The sequence below is a fragment of the Osmerus mordax genome, chromosome 28 (assembly GCF_038355195.1).
Source record: "Osmerus mordax isolate fOsmMor3 chromosome 28, fOsmMor3.pri, whole genome shotgun sequence".
NCBI lineage: Eukaryota > Metazoa > Chordata > Actinopteri > Osmeriformes > Osmeridae > Osmerus > Osmerus mordax.
The window spans coordinates 1,154,572-1,171,129 of NC_090077.1; the positions used below are offsets into that span (position 1 = coordinate 1,154,572).

Consider the following 16,558-nt stretch of genomic DNA (forward strand, 5'->3'; position numbering starts at 1 on the left):
ACTCTTTTCAGCAATTCAACAATTTTGGGCTGTAGCCTATAGATTCATACCGATACACACACGACTGTAAAGGCAATGTAGTTTACTTTTTGACTGACTATTTGTCTTCTTTTTTTTAAACATATGTTCTTAATAATTTTGGCCATTGCAATTTCTGGAAGACCATGGCCACGCTCAACATGTCATGGGGAATACTTATTTGCGGAATACTATTGAACATCACACTATGTGCGAGTTTCCCAAACAAACTTGATGATTTTGACACCGCCATCGACACATTAGATTACGATCAAATAGAAGATGAGTATGATGATGGAAACAGTACCAACTGTGAAGACTGTATACCGGAGTTTTGTCCCGAGTCGATGGGATGCAGAGCCGGGTTCGTGTTGGACATTTGCGGTTGTTGTAAGGAATGTGGAAATTTAGAGGGACAGTCGTGTGACCTTGGCGATAGCAACGTCTTCTACGGTCTCTGCGGTGAGGATCTCTTTTGCCATGTGGACGACTTGAATCTTGGAGAGGGAGAGGTCGCAGAGCCCTTGTGCGCGTGTAAAACTCAGGACGCGCTCTGTGGCTCAGACGGGCAGACGTACATGAACATATGTCAGTTTAAAGAGGCGTCGTTCTCAAACAAAAACCTCAAAGAAAAGAGCAAAGGCCCATGTAAAACAGGTAACATGTTTTGTATGTATACAACTTGTAGGGCTTCATTACTACACGTGCGTACTGTGCACAGGGTCTATTTGTGTGTGAGTCGAGCAGGTTTCAGTTGGTGAAAATGTACCTTGGAGAAAAAAAGAAGTAAAAAAAAAAACCGCACGCTGACACATAACTCATCTTCAAAGAAACAAGCCAGTGCGCTTTGATTTACTACGCTGCATGTCATCAGCGGGAAAATTATAAACTTTTCAATGAAGTTCCTTCGCGACATAAATGAGACTGCTTAGCCGACAGGAATATGAACACGGTTTTAATGTCTGGAACCCCCTCCGAAACCAGGTCTGGGAAACATGTTGTGTGTAATGTCTTTTCAGTGTGTTTTTCCTTTGCCACCAGCGTAGTAGCCTCCCGTCCAGACGTCTGAGAGCTGGAGGAATCTGCCCCACTCCCCCAGCTCCCAGGCCGGTGAGACCAGCCTGTAATTTCCCCATGGCGGAGCAAGGAAAATTTATAGTTTTAAACAGCTCCAGGAGCCAAACCCTTAAAGACAACCCAGGAGTCTCGAGAGAGGAAACCACTTGAGGAAAACACCTCGCTAACCTCTCTCTCCTTTCTCTCTCTCTTTCTCTCTGTCTCTCTGCCTCTTTCTTTATGTCTCTCTCTCTTTCACTCTTTCTACCTCCACTGTCTCCCTCATTCTCTGCTCCATACCACCCTATACTTCTCTACACCCCCTCCCCCCTCCTTATTTTCCTTTCAGTCCCTATCATCAAAGTGCCTCCCCAGAATCTAGTGAACCAGACAGGCAGCACCATGGTGTTCCTGTGCGAGGTCTTTGCCTTCCCCATGGCCCTCATAGAGTGGAGGAAGGAAGGAGAGGACGTCATACTGCCTGGGGATGACCCTCACGTCTCGGTCCAGGTGAACCAGGGAGACAGTTAACATTCCCTTGTCAAATATGTCAAATATGGTATTTGTTAGAACAGCTGCTAAGCAGAACCTAGGTTACAGCAAAGTTCAAAGGTTCAGATGTTTTAAGACCACTTACATTTTACATTTAGATTTACATTTAGTTCATTTGGCAGATATAAATTGTGCACATAGAACATACAGCTGATCAGAAGTGCATGGTTCCAATGGTACATCAATCGTTTGCGCCAGATCAAAGCAGTACGTCTTGTAAACAGGTAACATGTTTTGTGTGTATAAAACTTCTATGGCTTCATTAATACGCGTGCGTACTGCAGGTCTATAAGTGTGTGAGTCGAGCTGGTTTCAGATGGTGAAAATGTATCTTGGAGGAAAAAGAAGTAAAAAAAAAAACAGCACAGACGCTGTCACATAACTCATCTTCAAAGAAACATGCCAGTGTCATCTGGTCTGACTGAGGTCTCAGTTAGTAATCCTGTTCTCACTCTGCGATGCTGTGCAGTCTCGAGGGGGGCCAATGAAGTTCGAGCTGTCCAGCTGGCTGCAGATTGAAGGCGCAAGTCCGAGGGATTCTGGGACGTACCGCTGCATTGCCCGTAACGGCCTGGGCAGTGTCTCCGCTACCGCCGTACTAGGGGTCCTGGGACCAGGTGGGTGCAGTGGAGGTGGTTCGAGGACGGTCGACAGACTTAATGAGCATGACTTATGCACCCAGTGGTCTTGGGGTCTTACCGAATGGCACTGCTGCATTTTTGCTGTTGTTTCAGGTCCAAATCTCGAAACATAGTGCTGACTGTAATATAAAAATGCTTGTGCAAGCCTTGACAGACACTTTATTGTTAGATTCTAGCTGCCAGGAAATTTGTTGGCCAAACAAGCAGAGCTTTCCCAATAATAGTCATGGTACGATTAGCAGAGAGATAACTGATCCCAGATACATGTCCAGAGCTGAAAGCTCATCTGTCACAAAGGTCAACTGATCATATCAGAAGATCACTAGGGTTTAAGACCTATCCAGGTACTCTATAAGTGAGTCTGGGTGTTGAAAAGGGGGCCTGACCTAACCCAACCACCAGATAGTTTTACTATTTTTCACTGGGTATATTCTAGAAATCCTTCATACCTGAGCTCCCCGAGGTAATGTCTGATCCAACATAATTGGGTTGGTGAAAGCATCTGCTTTCCCACAAAACTGTGACCCATCCCATCACTGATGTCTCCATCGTAGAGAAGGGAGGAAGGGGGGGGAAAAAATAAGGAAAAAAACATTCGACGGATTCGTTGAATTTATAGTACAGAGTCAGATGAGTGGTGAGGGAATCGGGCTAGTAATCTGAAGGTCGCCAGTTCGATTCCCAGCCGTGTAAAATGACGTTGTGTCCTTGGGCAAGGCACTTCACCCTACTTGCTTTGGGGGATTGTCCCTGTACTTACTGTAAGTCGCTCTGGATAAGAGCGTCTGCTAAATGACAAAATGTAATGTAAATGTAAATACTACTCCGTAGGCTGTGGGTGCTGAAAACAATTCACTGCCCGAAAAGTAGGTGGAGCAATGTTTTTGAAGGCTGCCACATAACGTCTTTGTTTGTGGAACCAATTGCGGACCAATCACAGCCAAGGGATATCCGTAAAATGACGGACTAGCGGACAGATAGTCAGGAAAATCAGGAGGTGCACGTAGAGCTCTCCGAGGGGCTCTCCGAGGGCGTTCCACATCGGAGAGGGAGTTCCCTGTGTCCGTCTCCGTGAAAACGGAGTAGTATAAATCGGCCTTAAGACATGACTACATACAGTCAAGACACAGGGCCAACATAAGAATCTGAGCTTCTGTTCCCTGTGTTGATGATGTCTCCTCCACATGTTGTGTCTCCAGAGGACATGTCGGCCTACGTGAGGGACAGCATGGCGGAGATGACAGACATGATGGACTACAGCCCCTCCAGGAACTACGAGGAGGATTACTACTAACTCTGATCAACGCCGGTAACCACGGTTACCAGTCAGTTTCTGTTGGTCGTGAAACCAACTCCCATTAAGGACATTCGTCGACAACACTTTAGCTACAATCGGAAATTTCCTCTGAGACTCTGATAATAGTAGCTGGCAGAAGCAGATAATATATCACACAGTAAATTATACACCTGCAACCTGAACTTAATTCTCTACTGCTGTTTTAGGAAGGTTTGAAAGTGGAATGATGTTCTCTGTGTATGCAGACAGACCTTGTTCATGCACTCATGTCATCCCATGGTGAGTGTGTGTGTGTGTACGTGTGAGTGTGTGTATGTGTCTATATATATATTCATATATATATATATGAATATATATATATACAGTCATACAGCTGAGCAAAAGGAATGAATGTTCCTTTGTTCTCAATCCCTTCTCAGCCATTCCCCCTGCGACTATGAGGCACATTCCTGACCATATGAACGGTGAGAGAGAGAGTTACTCAGACGGCCTTCTCAATGTCTGGAGGACGGCTTAAACCCTCCCTCTGGGACGGGACCCGCCTGTCTGCATGGAGGTCTGTCTGTGTGTGGGTCTGTCTCTAGGTCTGTCTGTGTGTGGGTTTGTCTGTTGCTCTGTCTCTAGGTCTGTCTGCCTGTAGTCCTGTCTCTAGGTCTGTCTACCTGTATGTCTGTCTGCCTGTAGGTCTGTCTGTGTGTGGGTTTGTCTGTTGCTCTGTCTCTAGGTCTGTCTACCTGTAGGTTTGCCTACAAGGGCATCTGGATGCAGAGTATCTGGAATGCATCCACATTGTCGTTCTCTGCCTCAGAACTGGAAGCTATTATTCTGAAGGGCTGCGAGTTTCCCTCTCTCCTGTCTCTGCAGCGCTGGGCAGATGTGTAAGCTCCCCAGGCTTTGGTGCTGCCCGGGTGAAGCAGATGGGAAAAGGCAAAGATACAGAGAAAGCTAGAGAGAGATACAGGGGCATAGACAAAGGGATTTGAGAGTGGATGAGAGAGAGAGAAAAAGGGGGGAGAAAAGGAGGAGAGGGTCAAGCAGAGAAGGTGCCCGACAGATGGTTTTAATGTTTCGGCCATGGAGCTTAGCTAGACAGACATGAATGAGAATCTGTCCGTCTCCTGTGTGCTCGTAGGTCAACAAGGCTCTGCTCAGTTCCACTTCCCGTTATTAAATATTATCTATTGCTTCAGACTTGAGCTCTATATAACTACTCAGGAGGCAACTTGAGAAGTCCAGGAGTCAAGCGTCTACCTGAGCCATTGGCTTACATTCCTGTCGGGTCGAACTTGCGAGATAGCCTCGACGTACATTAAGATTTACTGTATTAACCTGAGAATATGACTGGCATTATCAATATTGTTTCTACGTTGCTAGTATTATCAATGTTTTTAGTTAACTTTACTAAGCATACAAGATGCTGTATATAACACATACACATTATATATATATATATACAGCTCTGGAAAAAATTAAGAGACAACTGCACCTTTTTCTTTAATTTAAAAAAAGGTTGAGGTGGACAATTTTGAGTGAGGAACAGAAGGATACATTTTGAAGTGGCCTCTTACATTTTTACCCTTCTGTTCCTCACTCAGAGTTGTCCTTTTCAACTTTTTTTTTAATGAAAGAAAAAGGTGCAGTGGTCTCTTAATATGTACCAGAGCTAAGAAATGAATGGTTTGGTTTGTGGTGGTGATGCTTTGGATAGCAGCTGTAAACTGCACATTCTATAATCGTGAAAATTGATCATGTACTGTATTGTAACTGGTGAATGGTTGCCTTCCAATTGATCTGAAAACAATACTGGATAAATAATAAATGCCCAGTAATCAGAAACAGTCAGAGAGTGAGGTTGCGTGCCATCTTAGCTAAACACGTGTCCAAAAACAAACACACACTTTTAATTATTTAAGATCTTATACATAACCTTAGTTTCAGCCTGCCAATAACCCTGTATTATCCTGCCATTTTTCCATTCCTCTCTTCAACCCTGCTAGTCCTAGTCCCTCTCTCCAACCCTGCTAGTCCTAGCCCCTCTCTCCAACCCTGCTAGTCCTAGCCCGCATCACCAACCCTGCTAGTCCTAGCCCCTCTCACCAACCCTGCTAGTCCTAGCCCCTCTCTCCAACCATGCTGGTCCTAGCCCCTCTCTTCAACCCTGCTAGTCCTAGTTCCTCTCTCCAACCCTGCTAGTCCTAGCCCCTCTCACCAACTCTGCTAGTCCTAATCCAGCTCTCCAACTCTGCTAGTTCTAGTCCAGCTCTCCAACCCTGCTAGTTCTAGCCCCTCTCACCAACCCTGCTAGTCCTAATCCAGCTCTCTAAGCAGAACTCCAGACAGTGAGGTGGGACTTCCGGTAAGGGGCTCACATTCAGCTGCATGTCTGGATGGAAAATTGGAAAGTAAAGGAACTGGTGGTGAGATATCAGGAGGTTCATGTGAGAGTCTGATGGGCATGGGTCTCTCCACTCCCCCTGGGCTTCAGGCTTCATATCCTGAGCACTGAAAAGACATTAGTGGCAGAGCAACAGAGGCAGGCTGCCAGGGGGAGACCAGCCTGTGGTCTACTCACTGACAGGCTCACAGCACTGTGGAACACAATATACCATACATGCTGGAGACCCGAGCTCTCTCTCTCTCTTTCAATTTATTTCTCTCCGTTGGAGGAAAACGGAGGGAGGACATAAACAAAAACGTAGATAATTAACATTCTTTTAAAAATTGCAGAAGAAAAAGGAGAAAAAAGCTTATTCTACCCTCAGTGGCACATGGAACCCATTGGGAAATACTCGTAGATAATTTCTTCCAATAGATCCAAATAATGCAAAAAAGGGTTCCAGGCCTTTTCCCTTTCAATGCCCCATCAGTGCAAACAGACAAAGTAGACATCCAGAGGTCTCCTGGACCACTTTTATTTCTAAATCTGCTATGATAATGTACAAAGGTGATACGAGAAAGTCTTTATTATTAACAAAGCTCGGTTAAATAAGTGCTTACTTTACAAAGAATCCTTTGAGTTGAGCCAGATGTAAAAAAAAAAAAAAAAGAAATCTAACTCCAACCGCCACCTACTGCACAGAACATTGTACTACAAGAAGGAAATTCACATTTTGAAATAAGAATAAACAGGATACAAAAGAGCCAGAAATTTAAAAAGATCAATCGATAAGTAGTGCTGGTGGAGGTTAAGTACTATATTGTTAAGTCAAATCAAAACTGCAGAAAAATGTGCAGAACAGAAGTAAGAGTATTTGAACTGTTAAAAATGCTATACATACTATTCAAACAACGGTGTTTGTATGTGCAAGCATGTTTGTGTGTGTGTATATGCAAGCGTGTGTGTGTGTATGTGCAAGCGTGTGTGCGTGTATGTGCAAGCGTGTGTGTGTGTGTGTGCATCCTCTTCTGCTCTACCTGTCCATTTTCACCATCACATTATCATAGGGGGAGTCCTCCTCAGAATCCTGATTCCCCAGAGGAAAGGCTCTCTTTGGGGGCTTGGGTACGGCGTAGTCGTCCACGTGGGGGTTGTAGGGATACTCGTGGCCATTTGGATCAACGACAGTTCCCATGCTCCTCCAGGCATTACCTCTGACCTCTTCCGGGTTGTCGTAGAGAGAGGTAGAGCCCGGGTGCTGTTGGGTCACCACTGCACGGCCCTCTGGCTCGTCATAAATGTGTTCTGCCCTGTGATATTTTGGTTTGGTGCCGTCTGGCCTGCACGGAACCAGTGCTCTGACGGCTAACTCGTCTATGCTGTCATAAAGCGGGTCGCGAGCCTCATCATCGCTACACCCCGGCCTATCAGAGCCCGGCTCTGTGACCCAATGCACAAAAGTCTGGGTAGTTGCCATGTCAGCTATGATTTTCTTTGAAAGGGAATCGAAGGGAAGGGAGTATTCAGGGTCTTGGGGTGGCTTGGGGCTGGGGGTCTTGGGAGGTAAGGAGGTGTGCTCTCCCTTGTCGCCCCCCCTCTCCGCGGGAAGGGTGATCTCTGAGTAGGTCTGGCTCTCCTGGTTCAAGAGAGGGCAGCTGCAGATTGGCTTCACCTGGTTCTTCCTGGGATTGGAGCCTCGGCTGTCCAACGTCAGGCTCTTCACCCCCGTTAAGAGCTTATCCACTGGGGGCTCCAGCCTGGCGTGGGGGACCCCAGGTTGGTGGGAAGGGGAGGGCTGCACACCAAGCTCTTTGACGGTGCTGTAGAAGCCGGGCTCGGCTCCAGGCTGGGGCAGGGGGCGGGACTGGGGGGCTGGCTCCGTGTCCAGGCTTCCCGAGGCCTGTCGTAGGGGCTGGCTGGTCCTCTGGAGGTTGATGGCCATCTCCACGGCCTGGAACACTGCATTCCCCTGTTTGGTGTCGAACTCGAAACTTCCTTCGCCAGAGTCACACCTTCGCCCCGCCTCAAACGAGAAAGTCAACTGTGAAGAAAAAAGCCACCATGAAGCAGGATTGACAAAAGTGATCAGGCTACTTATCCTCTCTCAGGATAATAAGCTCATCTTTATTGGTAATCATGTTTCCTCATCAAGTGACTAATCTTGATAATATTGATTTAAAACATACATCGAGCTCATGCTCTTTCATGTTTTGGTCTTTTAAACTTTCCCACGTGAGCAGGAAGTTACCTTGTCGCGTCCGAAGCGCCGGAGGAAGCGGTATGGCCAGTTGTAGAGGACTTCCCCCGTCGAGGCGTCCTTCAGGACGAGGCTGTTGGCATCGGTCCGTAAGACGCAGGGTCCCCTCAACCTGCAGCGCTCAGAGGCCTCCGTCCTCCTCATCACCACCCGGAAGTCCATCACTGGGGGGAGGGGGAAGGAGAGAGAATAAGAGAGAGAGAGAAAGCAGAGAAAAGGTAAGAGAGGAAGAGAGAGAACTTTGGCCCAAGAGTGTGTGTATTTAAACAGGGGGGAGAAGAATGCATCGGACAGATATGAAGATATGACATACACACTTTTTGGTGAACAGTGAAATGTTTCTCCAGAAACCTAGTAATGATGCATCCAGTATGTTCCATGCAGACAGAGCATGTAGACGGTTAAGCGTTTTTCCACAGCCTCTCATCTCGTAAAAGTATCATTCTTTTTCCTGTAAAAACACTGCTGTTTCTGTTACTGTGGTTACCGATGTGGCGACCCGGAGCGTGTTTGAGTAGAGCTAAGGAGATCTGGAGGGGAGGAGGGAGGGGGGGGCAGCAGTATTTGGACAGTTGTTCCTCAGAATGGGGCTCATCCAAGGGAGGTGTGGAGGTTAGGGTTAGCCTTGACTCTGAGTGACTGGTAGAGAAGATACTTTGCAGACACAGACTCACAGTTTGCTCAGTCTGTTAACTTGATGAACCAAGGCTGTGAAGTGCTGGTCTTGTTCTCATGGAAAATGTGGTAACCCAGTGCTTGTTTAGTCATCCACTCTGTGTTTTGAAACAACAAAACACACACACACACACACACATACACATCCTACAGACACACACACACACACACACACATATAAATGTGTATACACACATTCTACACACATATACACCCACAGTATGTGTATATTTATATACCCTACTGACACATATATATACACACACACACATTTATACATACACTCTAACACTCACGTTTATGCACACATACACACAGAACCTTGTGAATTCCTGTTTTACACATTTTGTCAAGCAACATTAACCACGACCAGTAAAAAGACAGCGTCCACTTCCTCTACAGGCATCACCCCGCTTGTTCTAAAGATAGACACATTGCGGCCGTGTCATGGTGACTGATGCACAGTGGTTCTGCAACTCACACATGCCCTTCCTCTTTCCCCTCCCTAGCTCTTGCCATCTCTACCTTGTCCTCTGGTCACATGGTATACAATATATTAATACTGAAGATACAGTAAGCGTTGACATTTAACAGATGGAGTTAGTCAGTCGGAGCTATGGAACTGCAAAGACGTGAGAGGATATGACCCCAGTGCTTGAAGAACAGAGCCAGGATGCAAAGAGAGAAGAACAAGGAGAGCTTGCAGATGCTTGTGTCTGGGTGTCATGGAAGTGTGTGTGTGTGTGCGTTGCGTTCGCCAGGTGTTGTCTCCAGGATGTTGAGGTTAGGGAGTTGCTGCTTCCTCTGCTTGGCTGCTACTGTTGCTGAGTGTGCGTGTCGTGTTAAGAGATGCTCTAGGCTGCAGAATGGCCTACTGTACGACCCCTGTAATGACCCCTGTAATGACCCCTGTAATGACCCCTGTAAGAACTCATGTAAAAGTTCCTAAAAGGTCTCTGCTTTTTCCTTCTTTCTCCTTCCTTCTCTGGGTTTTTTGTGTGTCTGGTTACAGACCCTCGGTTATGGAGATATATATATTGTCCAAATATATACACACCAATATAAACATACATAAACATATCCCAATTTTAGACCCTCCAAAAATATATTGATTTCTGAATGACCCTGTCAACCCTCATCATCTCATAACTCATGATTCTTAAAGAGAAAAATGTAAAGTCTGTATTTGATTCGAAGTTTGGAGGAAGTCAGCTTCTAGCAGATAAGTTGGTGGTCATTGTGCAAAACAGGGGAAGGGTGTCGTGGGACTGGAGTGATGTACTCAACCACAGGAAGAGGAACCAGCCACCTCAGTTTTCCACTGTGCACTGCTGATGCTACAACTAACTTCTTCTGTTGTCAATAATCTGTCCTAAAAGAGGATGACAGCTGACTGGTGAGCCACATCCCAGACCCAAAATACTTATTGCTATAGAGAGAATACTAAAAAAGATAGAGTTTATAAATGAAAGGGACAGAAGTAACAGTGAGGTTTCCAAACTATAAGTTGCGCATTTATAAATTAAGTCAATTCTCATTGGTTTGATATCCTATACAATATGTTGACCATAGGCAAAAAAAATTGCTGCAGACTCTCAACTTCCTCTCTGCAGGACGTAGGTCTTTGACTGTGTGTGTGTGTGTGTGTGTGTGTGTGTGTGTGTGTGTGTGTGTGTGTGTGTGTGTGTGAGTTAGTGTGTGTCTGTGTCGCAGACTCACCAGTGTCTCTTCCACCGTAGAGAAGGTTATCCTCCATACCTTGTTCTGGTGGTTCCACATTTGATCTTTGTATACTGTTCCGTTTCGCCCCTCCTCGATCAACCCAGTTTGTCTACACAGGACACATTTTACATTTACATTTTAGTCATTTAGCAGACGCTCTTATCCAGAGCGACTTACAGTAAGTACAAGGACATTCCCCTGAGGCAAGTAGGGTGAAGTTCCTTGCCCAAGGACACAACGTCATTTCGCACGGCCGGGAATCGAACTGGCAACCTTCAGATTACAAGCCCGATTCCCTAACTGCTCAGCCACCTGACTCCCATCTGACTCCCACCTGACACACACATGCACAAACACACACATACGCACGCACACACACACACACCACTCTTTTATTGAACTAACAGGGTAGGTGTTAAAGTAACCTTTACACAGATATGTGGTGTAAATTAAAAATAGAATACTAAGAATGAGACTGTGTGTCTCTTCATGGGGTTACACTGTGGTTGAAATACCCCAAAAGGTTTTTCCAAAACATTCAAACCACTTACACTATATCTGTCAGTCTGACTGAGAGGAACAACTAAGGCTTGTTGTTTAGTTCCTGAATATTGTATTTGCATTTTGAATCTTCTGTGGACATTTATAAGGAAGTGTACTGTGTCTCTTCTTGTCAAAAGTACATACTGCGTACATCGAGAGCATTACAGCTACATTACATTACAGAGGACCAGAGAATATGGATCATGCTTTGTGTGGGCCCCATCACTATAACCTGATGAAACACAAAACTGCCCTGTTTCCATTATTCTGTTATTCTATGGGAAGCTGTGAACGAGTGCGTGAGTGCAGGAGTGTGTGAGTGTCCGACTGACCGGCCGACAAACCGAATCACTAAACGAGTAACCGAACTCACAGGAAAAGCTATTTCGCACAGCTTCTGTATCCAGTCATCCATCCCGGCCATCTCCACGGCGAAGACAAACAACTTCTCGGTTGTCTCCACCAGGAAGGGAGTGCAGTCCCGCGGGCATCCCTCCGCCTCCATCTCCGTCACCCGGATACAGTCGCTCAGACGGATCACCTTCTTGTGCTCCTGCTGTTTCTTCAGGTTCCGGTCGGAGCGGTCCATGGTTCCGGACCCTCCGTCTTTGCACTCCCAGAACTCCATGCGGGAGATGGAACAGGTGCTCTCCCGGTACAGCACCGACCACACCCTCTTCCATTTCTAAAGGGAAGCGACAGGAAGAGACCATGGGTCAGATAGGAAGGTAGACACTCAGAAGGACAGGTCAACTATGTGGAGCAGAACCTACCAGCAGAATTATACTATTTAACCAGCAATTCTATGAATGTCACACAGAATGGAAGTTTATCAGTTAAACCACAATGACAATGTTCTGTGCCTAAATTATAAACATACTCCAACATGCCTAACTAACTATAACATAGTTAGTTAGGCTACTCTGTTTTGTATCTTTCAACCTCATATCCTCACCCAGGCAAAGGCACCAACATGTTAACTCTCGATGACCATGTATGAGGCTGCCTTTTTTTGACAGTACTGTACACCACAACACTCAACACAACTATTCCATCTGTAGCAACCTAGCAAACACGGAAAGTGTGTGTGTGTGTAGTGTAGTGTATCCCACCTTGCCAAACCTTTGTTGCTGAAGAAACAGCATCCCTTGCTTCCTTATGTCCTCCTCCATGGTAGACCAGCTTGGTCTTTTCTTCTACTCTCCTACCACCACTAAACTCTCTTGTCCTCTCGGTTCTTCAATCCACCTTTACCCTCTTCTCTTCACCACGTCTCCCCTTCTCTCTCTATCTCTCTCTATCTATATCTCTATTTGCATACACCAACCACTCTCCCTCCTCTCCAACTCCAACTGTTGATTTAGTCCTCTCTCAATTCTGCAGCGTCGCCTAACCCCCCCAAGGCTGCACTGTCTACAGATGACGCATGCATGCGCCACAAGTTCCCCATCATGCTGTTTCCTGCCTGCTCTGCAATAGCAGCTAGCATGTCGACATAGTGTAGAAGCAGTGCCCGTGTCTTTCTGTGGGGTGCATGCCTTCTTGATGAATGTCACAATAAATACTTATTTGTTGTGAATAAATAAACAAACAAATACATAAAAAATAGGCATAAGGGATATTTTCAGAACGAGAGGCCAAACTGAGCACATCAGCCAATTGTAAAGTCGTTTTTACATATATACAAATACATCTTTCCAAATAAACATTCTTTCCATACAGTCTATTAAGTTGCGACACCATAAGAGGCCATGCACAGACATTCGATTGCAGAGGTTTTCCCATTTTCTATACAGGCATATAGATATAAGGCTAGGTTTTCAAAATAAACCATGTGATACTATTTTTGATTTGTGTGTGTAGCAGACCTAATGGTCTGTAGCCTGCTCGTCACTGTTTACAACCGTTACTTAGCAACGATGGTTCGTGTGTTGATGGTCAGTGAGCAGCCGGGAGCGACTGTAGACATGCTATTCTGAAATATTTAATTTAGGAATAAGTTTAGCCTTTCTACCAAAAGTACTGAATACAGTGAACGGTTGGAGGTTTGGGAAATGGGCAGCACTCGTATATCCGAGCAGTTACCTCCGCTAATTGACCCGACGCAGGCACCTGTTGCATTCGGCAACAGAGCCCTGCCGCGACTCTACATGGAGCTGCAGGACCCTCATCTGTACATCCGACAACGGGCTCTAACAGCCCTTTGTGACTTAGTTCATGATCCAGAGAGGGCTTACGAAGCCATCCATAACGGTAATGTATATTTATTTAGGCTTTGCCTAGATAATTACGATGAGTAGAAATTTGCTACAAAAACTATCTGTAGGCTATATTTTCGTAGAGAGTCTAGATAACTGTACTGGCAAGAGATAATTCCAATATTCCGTGAATAAGTATAGCCTAAACTTATTTTCGAGTCTAATGAACTGGCTACGTATTCGCTCAAATGAAATTAACTTCGGCTACCTGAATTAAAAGTGGGGAGGGTGCTCTCAACAACCTGTGTTATGTGTAACATTCTTTCTTCATGACAACATTATCATCTTATTTTGTTCCAGGCTGTTTGGAGATACTGAAAGGGTTGCTGAAAGACAAGGACAGCTCAGTGAGAATTAAAACCACAGAAGTACTCTACCTCATGGCTTCCCATAATGTGGGAAGGTGAGTGACATTATTTTCAACATTTGTAATCATTCAGGGAACCATCAAAGACTTAGTTGCTGGTTCAGCCAAGTCAACAAGACGTATTCTCGGTCTCCTACCATCCTTAAAACAGTAGGTGGCAGCCTAATACAGTGAGGTGTTGAAAGGGATTACATGTGGCCTTTGTGTAAGTGTGCAAGTGTGTCGCTCTGTGTGTGTGTCTCTCCAGAGAAGCCTTCCTGAAGTTGAACGTGTTAGACCCTCTCTCTGACCTACTGGATGAGCCTGTGGTCACCTGTCGTAAGAACATGCACATGGCCCTCAAGATAATGGCTGAGTTTCCGGCAGGTATCTGTGACATATATATTACTCTGAAAATCATCTGGGGGGTATTCCATCAATGTCGCAAACTAAATCTGTGCTTACACAAACCGAAACCTCAACCTCATAAACGTCAACTTGGACTTAAGCCTGAAGCTGTTACATTAACGCTCTGTTACACACAGTCAGAGGGGTGTCCGGGGGTCCAGGGGGGTCCAGGGGGGTCCAGGGGGGTCCAGGGGGGTCCAGGGGGGTCCAGGGTCACATATTCTGACGACAGCTATCAAAATATGTGACCTCTTGTGCCTAGGTATTTTCTGAAAGGTTGAAAACTTTTTGTTGTTGTGTGTGAATTTTTTTTTTTTTATCAGCTATCAAAATATGTGATATATATATATATTTTTTTTTACATTTAAATAATTGGAAGAATTTTTTTTTTTTTCTATCTGACACACAGCTATCAAAATATGTGACCTCTTGTGCCAAGACACAGTGTGTGTGTGTGTGTGCGTGGGACTGTGTTTAACGCTGTGTGTGTTCCAGGCGCAGCCCACATGGTGTCTCTGGGCCTGGTCCCCAGGCTGGTAATGAAGCTGCCAGCTGAGCAGGAGGAGATCCGAGCCCTGATCCTGGCCACACTCAGCTCCTGTGTGAGGGTGGATGCCCTGCCGGCCCTGGCCAGCAACGGGGTCTCGGTCCTGGGAGAGCAGCTCTCTCACCCCTCCCCAGACATCCGCAGGGAAGCCGCTTCAGCCATGATGGGCATCAGGTCAGCTTCTCTGTCGTAGCCCGCTGAGCTAAAGCCAAGTCTGATACGACTTGCAGATACAGTCAAATACGATGACTGCACATAGTGTTGTGATTCCAGTAAAACAGTACCAGCCATGCTAAATCATATCATCAACAAATCAGTATTTATTCTGAACACACTGTACCTGTCCTCTCCACTCTGTTCTCTCCCACACACCCCGCACCCCTCCGCCCGCCAGTGTCCCGCTCGAGGGGAAGCACAAGGTGTGTGAGGAGGGGGTACTTCCTCTGCTGGTCACGCTGCTGTCGGACAGCGACCCCGGCGTCACCGCCAGCGCTGCTGGGACCATCATGAACACCTCTGTCATCTCTAAAGGTGCACACACCTGTCATAGCCTCATTTAGCAGAGGTTTCCCTCTCCCATACACCTGTCCTACCTTCTCACCCCCCTCCCCACGCCCTACTATCTACCCCCTGTCTTCTACCACCACCCCCCTGACCTCTGCCCCCTGGTACACTTCCTTGTCTTCTACAAGCCTCCCTCCACCTGTGTTCCCTGATAACTACCCCATCTGATACACCCCCCGCACCTCTGCCCACTCTTATCTACCCCGTCTTCTATAACCCCACCCCATCTCCTCCCCCATCCCCTTCCACTACCCCGTGCCTTATGCACCCCCTGCCCCTCCCTTTCCCCAACAGGGAAGTACCAGGCCCTGAAGGCAGGTGCCCTCCCCCCGCTCCTGGCCCTGGTGGGCAGCGAGGACCTGGCGGTGTGTGCCAACGCCTTGCGGGCCCTGACGGTGCTGGCGGAGGCCCCACACGCTCGGACGGAGCTGCTGGAGCACGTGCCCCTCCTGGAAACACGCCTCAGTCACCCCGCAGACATCATACGCCGTGCCGCGCAAACCGCCATCAGTGTCGTGTCCTGGACCCCCTGAGAGGCACGAGGACACACGCACATCTCCTGGACAAGCTACAAGAGCTGGAGGGGTGACACACACACACACATACACACACACGTGGACATACTGTGTACACAGACTCGGAGGAATGGAGACAAGCTGCTCCCTTCCCCTGTTTCTCCATCTTTCTCAGTTCTCTTTATTCCTCTCTCCTCCATATCACCCTTGTCTGTCACTCTGTTTCTCACCATCCACTCCTCTCTCGCTCCCCCTGTAAGTCTACTTCATTGCTTTTCTCTCACACACACTTACAGAAGTGCATCTCTGCCACTTCGGTGCACACATGCAGACGCAAGCGCCACACAATTTATTGTTTATCTTTGTGATCAGTGTCAGGTTTATGCAAATAAACTCATGAAAGAAAATTACATGTCTACATATTTATCCTCTATCTCCATCCCCTTCTCCACCCACAGTTTCATCCATCCATCACCCCCCCGCCCCCCCCCCCCCCCCCCTCCTGTATGTAAGGCATCCTTGTCACCGTGGTGATCTAAGAACACAGAACACATTGATTTACTACAGCAGTTGTATGGTACCATGCCATTTAGTCTATTAAAGACTCACTCACACTTAAAATGTTATGCTGGATTTACTAGGTAATTTAAAAAAACACTAGTTTAAGTGACATAATCAAGTACTTCACCAAATGTCTTTTAAATGACATGGCTGTGTGGAACCACTTGATATAAAAATTTTAAGGAAATCCAGCATACTATTTTTTGGAGCACAGTGCTACA

At 46.5% G+C, this 16,558-nt stretch overlaps 3 protein-coding genes across 3 annotated transcripts; 2 read left to right on the forward strand and 1 right to left on the reverse strand.

Annotated features, from left to right (window-relative positions):
- The first annotated feature begins 164 nt into the window (after positions 1 to 164).
- Positions 165 to 3,732, forward strand: kazald3 (Kazal-type serine peptidase inhibitor domain 3). The gene is made up of 4 exons (XM_067230929.1): positions 165 to 675; positions 1,424 to 1,584; positions 2,096 to 2,243; positions 3,467 to 3,732. Exons 1-4 carry the CDS (start codon positions 165 to 167, stop codon positions 3,559 to 3,561), a joined length of 915 nt encoding a protein of 304 aa, XP_067087030.1. The 3' UTR covers positions 3,562 to 3,732.
- A 3,017-nt stretch (positions 3,733 to 6,749) lies between these two features.
- dok2 (docking protein 2) lies at positions 6,750 to 12,478 on the reverse strand. Its single transcript, XM_067231394.1, has 5 exons — positions 12,251 to 12,478; positions 11,512 to 11,823; positions 10,593 to 10,704; positions 8,190 to 8,362; positions 6,750 to 7,982 (listed from the first exon to the last, which is right to left on the reverse strand). The coding sequence occupies exons 1-5, from the start codon at positions 12,308 to 12,310 to the stop codon at positions 6,975 to 6,977; spliced, it is 1,665 nt and encodes a 554-aa protein (XP_067087495.1). The 5' UTR covers positions 12,311 to 12,478; the 3' UTR covers positions 6,750 to 6,974.
- Positions 12,479 to 13,177: 699 nt separating this feature from the next.
- On the forward strand, positions 13,178 to 16,114 carry rsph14 (radial spoke head 14 homolog). The gene is made up of 6 exons (XM_067231541.1): positions 13,178 to 13,391; positions 13,697 to 13,799; positions 14,011 to 14,129; positions 14,646 to 14,871; positions 15,092 to 15,228; positions 15,556 to 16,114. Exons 1-6 carry the CDS (start codon positions 13,193 to 13,195, stop codon positions 15,792 to 15,794), a joined length of 1,023 nt encoding a protein of 340 aa, XP_067087642.1. The 5' UTR covers positions 13,178 to 13,192; the 3' UTR covers positions 15,795 to 16,114.
- Positions 16,115 to 16,558: the final 444 nt, after the last annotated feature.